Raw genomic sequence first — 9,162 nt, 5'->3', positions numbered from 1 at the left:
CCTTCCTGCTAGCTTTGCTAAACTGTCCACAACAGAAAAGCGGAGAGATATAATCCACTCCATGCAAAATATCACTCAACATCCTCACCCGCATGTCTGAGATGACAGAGCAGAGATCTCTATTTTAAATATCTTTGCTGCTTGTTTTGAAGGCGAATTAATGTTTTCAAGACCAAGAAGCAAGAGCAAAGACTTCCTGAAGAATGCACTGGCAGCAGCTCCTTTATTTTAGTGCTGGAAGGCTAGATCAAGAATCTCAGTTTCCCAAGCAACTGCAGTATGGCTGACAGGGAATGAGAGACATAGAGGAAAAAATAAAGGGGGGTCCCAAGCAACAGTACTCACTGTTTTGGATGGAGAAGCCTTCTAAGCCAAGAAGAACTTTAACAACCTGCTTTTGCAGGAATAATGGCCCCCAGGACGTGGCTTGAGTATTTATAGCTCTTATTCCTTTGCATATGACAAGTTTTTCCATTTCTCTCTATGTGAAATGGACCTAGGAAACATCAAATCAATGCTGACCGTTCCTAGCCAAGATGCTCAGAAGGAAGACAAGATGTGAGCTCATGATGAGCTGAAAAATTCCTGTGAGCCAAATTAAACTGTCCCATGAACACAAACAGCAAGGCAGATTCAGATGCCTCCCACTCACAGTGAACAGCACCGGGACTCATGACAAGGAAATCCAGCCCCTCAATGGAAGAGAGGGATGGTCAGTGGGAACCAGTCCCAGGCCGCTGAAGACAACTGACAGTGTATTCTCAGCATTGGCTCTCAGAAGGGTCAGTTGTTGTGCAATTCTGCTCAGACACGTGGGGTTATATCATCATGAGGAGAACGTCAACAAAGCAAAGGCAAAAAACAACAAAAGAGGGAAAAGACAAAACAAAAACCCCCAACCCAGCAGAAGCTGTCACATGTAAACTCTGCCAAGACTCATCTCTGCAGCATGTCTAAGTCAGTGTCAATTCGTTTTTCCAAGACAGAAGCCTCAGCCTTTCATATCAATAACTATGAACACACATTTTCAGGCCACCTTGCTTAGAGTCCCCCATTGTGGCTGTTAGATAACCATCTGCCTTGCAAGTGGCTATTGTTACTGTGAACTGTCTCTTTCATTCCATTATCTTGCTGAAAAGCCTTTTCTGAAAGTAGTCCATTAGAGCAGGGAAAAAAAAACCAACCCAGAGTATGGGCATGTAGCAGAATCAATGGTTCCCTTTGATCTGCAGGCTCAGTACTACAAATTTGAGAAACAACAAGATTTTGCTTTGCTAAGCAAAGCCTGTTAATTTGGCTCATCTGCACTTATAGCATCTTACTGAAAATGCCATCTGTATCAGACATTTTGAAGACTTTGGTGCAATATTCGCTTAGCTTAGATAAATAATTCAGTTAGAGTCATTAAAAAATAATCAGTGAATTAATTTTCATAGTGTACATCTATGCATGTAATTTTAAAACTCAGTCCTCTACTACCCTGAATGGTGGTGAGGATATTCACAGTGGATGAAGGGAATGCTGGTGATTGATGGAATAAGACTGAACATAGGGTGTTCTTATCCTAGTCATGGAATTTCTTCTGAAAGCTACTACGTGTGTTTGAGTCCTATTACTGGCAAGAGCAAAATGCATATGCACCACAGGGAAAATAAGACACTTTACGTCTGTCGCAGGCCACACATACAGTACAGGAAACTTAATTCCTATTATGACAAAAGAAGTCCACAAAAACATCACTTCATGCAACCGAAAGGAAATCTTTTGTGCTGATATATAGGAAAGGAATGTATACCACTGAAATTACTGTAGATAGCTATAAACTACTATGCAATAGATAGAAAAAAATCCTAAAAACATACAAAATTTACCAGTAGTGACCTGAAAGTGCAAAGAGTACACGTAACTAAATGCCAAGTCCTGATCTATAAAATCCTTTATCAATGACATACAAGCTGATAATTACAAAGCATCAAGACCACAAAATAACAAATAAAACAAAGAAAATTATTCTTTAAGAGAATCAAAACAACAACAGCATTGGGTATGTTATCTTTGGGACTCAGAACACCATTTCTACCTTGATACCTACCAAAGCCAAGGAAAATATACGCTTGAACAGATAACATAAATAGGAATGCAAACAACCACAGAATGCCTCAGGACTATCACCTCTTTATGTTTCAGCCTTTAAATCCAGCAAGCCATTAACTGTTTGTTCTTAGGCATCTCACAGTATTTTGCAGGAATCTTTCAGGAATTAAATATAGCTCTAAAGGAAGCCTTTGAACCTCCTCCCAATGATTGTTTTAGGCATTGTGTGGAGCTATACAAATATATTTGTATGAAAATTCTAAGACCTAGTAAATATTAAATTTTCTATCTCCTTTTGAAATAAAAAACATAGATGGCTTAAAGACAAAAGTGAGTTTTATACATACAAAGTTAATTTGAGCATTAAATTGTATTTTTACTCTCACACAACCATTACCCTGAATCAACGTCAGTATGTCGCAGTGATTCATAACACTGACGCCCTACTACAAGCTACTTTCCCATTTTCCTTTTAAGGATATGATTGTCCTTAAAATATGTACATAGCAAGCAGCCGAATGAACCGCCAAGAGATCTGCAAAGTGTACTTACACTGGGTATGCCATAGAAAGCTTGGGAGTGGGGCTGGGGAGCACCTGGCTTGGGCAAGCATCACAGCCGCCCTCCCATCCTGCGCTCCCAGCCAGCCCAGGGCTCCCCACTCCGCTCCACACCACACAGAGGAGGAAGCTGTCCACCAGCATGCAGAGGACAGAGGGAAAATGGGGCAGAAAACAAAAGGAGAGAGAAAAATGAGGGGGAAGCCAAAGCATTTTAATGAGGATTCATGCTAGTCATTACGTGAGAGGAAGCTAGTCTAGTGTCACTCTATTGGTTTCTCAATACAGACATGCCACAATGCAAACAAAATGCTGATGATAAATAATTTGCCATACACAGGTCCTGTAGAGATGGTAGCTGGTATCTTCTAGTGGTTTTGAAGATGCGCCACTCCTACTACCTGTACTCAGTGCTTCCAGTTTCTATGGTACCACCCCAAGCTCACCACATCCTCCCTCCCTCTCAACTTCCAGTACCCTGTAAAATCTCTCTGCCCAACACAACAAAATGGGGAATTGTGATTTTTCTGCAGAGTTGTCATGCAAGGAAAGATGTGTCCCTTACAGTCAAATGAAAACAAACAAACAGAAAATGCAATGTTAGCTTTAGGGCTAAGGACCAGGATAATATTCCATGTTCTGTACTTTCATCCTTATGAGGTTATTTCAGCTTTAACTTTCTAAAATGCACAAGCAGAGTCAGGCCAAATGCAAATCCCTTTCTCAGGCAAAGCAAATCACTGCCAGCATGTCTGGAGACAGATCCATAGCACATGCACTCAGCCTGTGTGCGAGAGCACGCATGAGTGGCTGTGTTCACGAGTGTGGTGTGCGCAGGTGTGCGTGTGCCTTCACCCCACTGCACGTAACCCAGGAGGAGGTGCATCCTGACTACACATGCATATGTACAACACACCTGTGTGAGTAGGCATATAGAAAACCACACACATACACGTTAGAAAGAAAACATATAAAATAACCTTCTTTGAAGTGTATTAAGGTTCTTACTCAAACCATGAAAACAGGGACTGATCAGGAAAGCACTTTTACCCAATTCAGTGGGGCGTTGCAGCTCGGTATTAAATCGTGCAATCATTTTAGAACTTTACCAATTTTTGCCAATTTTACCCTAGTGACTAGAAGGTCATTTCCCCAGTGAACCACACATATACATATATACAGTCCTTATTATGGTATTTTCTAGCTTTTTATGGTTTATCTTTAACCTTAATATCCTTCAAATTTATATTCTGTATATTTATTTTCCTTTTTTTTCTTTCCATTTAAAAGACAATAAAACCAACTGCTATGTAAGATCAGACCCATTAGCTTCAATTATGTGAATTTAGGATTCTCTGCATAATATAGACATGTATATTTTAAAAATGTATATTATTTTTCAGATACACTGGACCATATATTTTATATTAACTGTGGTCTGATGATTAAATACTCATATCAAAATATTTTGTAAATACATAATATTTACCTTTAGACTTCAGTGATTTTGGAGCTTTTTCAGTGTATCATAAAAATATGTCCTCAGGCACATTAAAACCTTAATAAATTTCTTTGACATGCTGTCAATGCCCATGTACAGTAGCCACTACTCAAAAATGTCCTGGCCATTAATACATATCTCATAAGATCCAAGCTCATCAGACCATTTTATGTGTCACTAGCTTACCATATTTCTTTTTCTCTCTTAAAGTAAAATTATTCTGACATTATTAAGAATGAAAATAAAAAAAAACAACGAGAACCCAAACTTTCTTTAAATAGTCAAAAACTAATTTTATATATTTTAAAAAATAATAATTAAAAAACATGTTTCTCTCCTGGGTTCCTTCTCTGTAAGGTTTAAGCCCAGAGCAACTTTGTCCAAACCCCTGAAAATAGAGGTTTGCAGTGGCAGTGTTGGCAGAACCTCAGTTCTGACCCATGGAATGTGCCACTGGAATAAAATCAGCACTTCAGATTTACTTATCTGGGGATGTATGAGCCCATACAAAACAGAGTTTTGTTCTAATTTAAGGTACTTACACAAAGTTCTATCATTTTAGAACTGTAAAGTTGTCTACCTATAAAAACTAGCTCTTGCTTAAACTCTAGATAATACAGACAGGTGATTTTTTCAATATAAAAATCTGTAGCATTGAGTAAATCTGCTAAAATATGTATATATTTACACACGGCGAGCAAGTTACGGTATAAATGTGAACAGTGTGTATATATTGGCATTTAGTAAAATGTTTCCCTGAACCTGATTGTATGTGTTATTGGACAAGTGTCGATGTAAACATCTGAACCTATGTCAGGTGTCTCTGTTACCCATTTACATTAGACCAGATCAAAACCAACCAGACAGACAGACGAACAAAAATGTGCTTCCTGTTAGACAAGTCCACTTAACTCCTTTAGTTATCTACTGCACACAAGTCAATCAAGTCTGCTGCTGAGCAGTGCTCTCCTTCCTACAGCAGGTAAAATACCTGTTAGGGTGGCTGGTTTTCTGCTTGGCATTTTTTCCAACATCTTGTAGAACAAACGTAATTTCAGGAGCCAGGCACCCACCTTCCACTCCTCCCCCAGAAACGTTTAAAAGATAAGTGTATTGGAGAACCTGTCGTGTCGCTCCTTTTGTAACCGTACCCTTGAAGAACTCATGGCACTGCTTTGCGTGAGGAAGGATTAGGCTCATAATCCAAGTCCTGCTTCCAAAAAGGCATGTAAAAATGAACCTCCCCAGTGTTTAGTGCTGCAGAAAAAAGATACAAATGTAAAAAAAAGTGCTCAAAAAGAAGTCGACTTTTTATACTCAGCCATACAGTCTCATAAGAAGGGATTCAGAAGTGCAGGCCCGTAGGGTACAGTGAAGTAAGCCTTTTAGGTGCCTTTCTCCAAGGTGATGCAAAACTAATTCATTATCTGTGGTCTCCTACACAGACTTTCACACACCCACCTTGCTGTCCATCTTTGTTTCCACCTCTTATTCAACTACTTTTTGGCACTGTCATGGTACGTGGCAGCTTTCACTGTTGTCCCTGCTAAGCCCCTGTTACTGACCCGCCGTACCAGTACTTTAGAGACAGGGATTTTTGTTCTGTGCATCTCACTTTTGGCCAGGTGATGGTGTGCGACGTGATGACTGTTACTGGCATCTGCTCCATGGCTGGCAGAATGCGATGAAAGGTGTTTAATGCTGATGGGTATCTTGGAGTCCTTCACTGTGCTTGAGGGCGTTCTCAGTGTGGTTGTTATTGGAGACACAGGCTTGGAGCGTGGCGCACAGGTGACCTCTTCCACTGTAGGCGCTGCTGGTGGGTTCTCATCCGGCTCAGTATAGAGGTCATAGAGAGCATCCCCACTGTAGCTGTCCCTGGGGATAGTCTCCTTCTGGATGCTTGTGGAACTGTCTTCCTCAGGACCAGGGGTGGTGGAATCCCAGTAGCCCTCATCGCTGTTTGGGACACCTTCGTGCTGCTCCTTCTCCCTGCGCTTCTGCTCCTCTTTATGGTTGAGGTGAATAGGGATCTGGTGGAGGCCACCACGTTTCCCCACTGCCCTGCTCTGGGCCCCCTCAGCACCTCGGCTCTCCTTCAGCCCCTCGGGTTTCTTTGTCCCTCCTCCACCTCCTGTTGGGGTCTCCTCTGTCTGTGACAGCATGTCCCAGAACTCCTGCAGGCAGGTGTCATCCACCTGGTCTGGGCTGGCCATCTCCTCCCCTCCTCCCTGGTAGGTCACCATGGTCGGGTGCTTCTTGGAGGCACCCAGCTTGCCAGCCCCGGGGGTGCTCTTCTCGCAGCCGCCACTCCCGCTGCCCACATCCTCCTCATGGTCCGCAATAATATCTCCGCAGCCTGTAAGAGAGTCAAAGCTTTTCAGTGAAGTCACGTCAGCAAACATCAAACAAATACGATCAATCGATTGCTCTGAGGGTGGATCAACAGAGGAAGGGTCAGGGGCGGCTGCCGTCTCTTGACCGCTATCACAGTGAGGTGCAACAGGGGGGATAGTCGTTATTGGAATGTCACCTGTTATGGCCGCATCCTTCGCAGTCCCAACCTCTCCGGCGCCCGGGTCCGGTCGCTCGTGGCAGAGCTCCTCGGGTCGCCTTCCAGCAGCGGCCGGGTCCTCCCGGGCCGGGGGGCTGCTGTCCCGCGGCTCCCCACCGCCCGCCCCGGCCTCCTCCTGGGCCGCGGCGAGTGCCTCCCCGCTGCGCTTTTCCCGCGGCGCGTCCAGCCCCGCGTCTCCTGCGCTGCCCGGAGTTTCAGACAAAGGTTTCGGCGTCTCCTCTTTGATGCACTCCAGGCTGGCAGTCAGAGACCCCGGCATAATAAGGCCGGACTGGATCTCCGAGGTTTCCCCCCTCTCCTCCTTGCCATTTTTGTCCTTTCTGTGCCACCGCATGCTGCTGAAGATGCCTTTCAGCCCCTTCTTTTGTCTGCCGCCTGCCCGCTGCTCTGCGCTCTCTGCCTTGCCGTTCTCCGGCCTGCCGTTCTTCCGCAGCAGGGAGAAGAAGCTGTGCGACTTGGCCACCGAGCTGCCGGCGGACACGCCGACACTGCCGCCCGGCCGGCTCGGCGGCTCCCGGCTCTGCGGGTCGCCGCCGCCCGGTTCCTCCTTCTTGCCGCTCTCCAGCACGGCGTCGGCCAAGCCGTCGTGCGTCCGGCTCCGCACCATGCCCGCTTTGCCGGCGCCCTTCCCCTCCCCGCCTTTGCTCCTCACCCCGAAGATGCTCGGCATGGTGCCCCCGGACTTCCTCCTCTTGAACAGTTTGAAGGCGGTTTTGTTAATCCTCCCCGACGGCTGCTCGGCGGCCGGAGGCTCGGCACAGTCGCACTGCGAGTCCATGTCTGCCGCCGCCGCCGCCGCCGCGGCCTCCCCTGCGCCGCCGCCCCGGTGCCCGGTGCGATCCCTCACTGACAGCCCCGCCGCCGCCGCCGCCGCCGCCCGCCCGTCTCCATGGCAACCCGGAGGAGGGGTGGATGTGGATAAGCCGCTCTCCCTCCGCCGCGGGCCTGCGCCAGGCCGCCGGCGCCCACCGCGGACCAACCTGCTCCGCCGCAGCGCCCCGCCGCCGCCCGCCCGCAGGCCTTACATAACCGAGCCCCCGCCGCCGCTCCGCCCGCCCCAAGCGGGCACGGCCTCCGCTCGGCGCCGGGGGACGCCCCGCTGCAGCCCGGCCGCCGCTGCCTCCCCTCTCAGGTGCGCGGGGAGGGCTCCGCGCAGGGCACCGGGCGATGCGGTGCGGTGCGATGCGGTGCGGTGCGATGCGGTGCGGTGCGAAGCGAAGCGCCAGTAGCGCCCAGAGAAAGCGGGAGGCAGTGGAGGACGGGGGGCACGCGGTGTGCAGGTGCCAATGCACCACATGGCAGGGGCACCCGCACCGACCCCGGAGGGTACACACCCCCAGGGGCAGAGGCAAAGGATGACACCTTCACCCTCCCCACACCTTGCTTCTCTCTGTCCCGCCTCACCGGGATGGCACCAGGTAGCCAAGTAAGCCAACGGCATCCTGGCATGTGTCAGCAACAGTGCGGCAGCAGGACCAGGGCAGTGATCATCCCTGTACTTGGCACTGGTGAGGCCTCATCTCAGATCTGTGTTTAGTTCTCGGTTCCTCACTGCGAGAGAGACATTGAGGTGCTGGAGCACGTCCAGAGAAGGGCAATGAAGCTGGTGAAGGGTCTGGAGCACAAGTGTGATGAGGAGCGGCTGAGGGAACTGGGGTTGTTTAGTCTGGAGGAAAGGAGGCTCAGGGGGGACCTATTGCTCTCTACAACTACCCGAAAGGAGGCTGTAGTGAGGTGGCAGTTGATCTCTGCCCCCAAGTAACAAGTGATAGGACAAGAGGTAATGGCCTCAAGATGCGCCAAGGGAGGTATAGACAGTATATTAGGAAAAATTTCTTCACAGAAAGGGTGCTCAGGCACTGGGACAGGATGCCGAGGGAAGTGGTGGAATCACCGTCCCTGGAAGTGTTCAAAACACATGTAGATGAGGCCCTCAGTGGTACAGTTCAGTGGTGGTCTTTGCAGTGCTGGAATAACGGTTGGACTTGATGATCTTAAAGGTATTTTCCAACCTAGCTGATTCCGTGATTTTATGATTCTATGTCTTCCCTGCCATGGAGGGGGAGCACAGCAGCAGCACCCACACCAGCCTTTCCCCAGACCCTGCATGCACTGTGCGCAGTCATGGCACCCAAACCATGCCCATAGTGCACTGCCATCAGGGATGGCAGTCAGCAGCACAGGCACTAAACCTTCCCTGGTGCAGCTTTGCACTTTTCCTACATGTCCTGTCACTGAATACCAGGGAGAAGAGCTCAGCACCTCCCTCTTGACCTCCCCTCCTCTGGAAGCTGTGGGGAGCAATGAGGTTGTTCCTAAGTCTCCTGTTCTCAAAACTAGATAAACCTGGCCGAATTAACCTGCCCTAAGCTCCAAACTTGCTAAACACCACCTTCACTGTGGCTCTCTCTTGAGGCCGGGTTATTTCGGCT

General features: G+C 47.9%; 1 protein-coding gene across 2 annotated transcripts; it reads right to left on the bottom strand.

Annotated features, from left to right (window-relative positions):
* Window positions 1-3,529: 3,529 nt before the first annotated feature.
* AMER2 (APC membrane recruitment protein 2) lies at window positions 3,530-7,508 on the bottom strand. Of its 2 annotated transcripts, none has more exons than XM_065675864.1 (2): window positions 5,617-7,508; window positions 3,530-5,412 (listed from the first exon to the last, which is right to left on the bottom strand). In XM_065675864.1, exon 1 carries the CDS (start codon window positions 7,506-7,508, stop codon window positions 5,652-5,654), a length of 1,857 nt encoding a protein of 618 aa, XP_065531936.1. In that variant the 3' UTR covers window positions 3,530-5,412; window positions 5,617-5,651. The 2 variants fall into 2 exon arrangements, with proteins under 2 accessions (XP_065531936.1, XP_065531937.1); XM_065675865.1 differs by having other exon boundaries at window positions 3,530-6,514; window positions 6,689-7,508.
* Between the last annotated feature and the right edge of the window lie 1,654 nt (window positions 7,509-9,162).

This window comes from Lathamus discolor, chromosome 4 (genome assembly GCF_037157495.1).
Source record: "Lathamus discolor isolate bLatDis1 chromosome 4, bLatDis1.hap1, whole genome shotgun sequence".
Taxonomy (NCBI): Eukaryota; Metazoa; Chordata; class Aves; order Psittaciformes; family Psittacidae; genus Lathamus; species Lathamus discolor.
The sequence above is the reverse complement of the archived record's forward strand: the minus strand, read 5'-3'. Positions and strand labels throughout refer to the sequence as shown.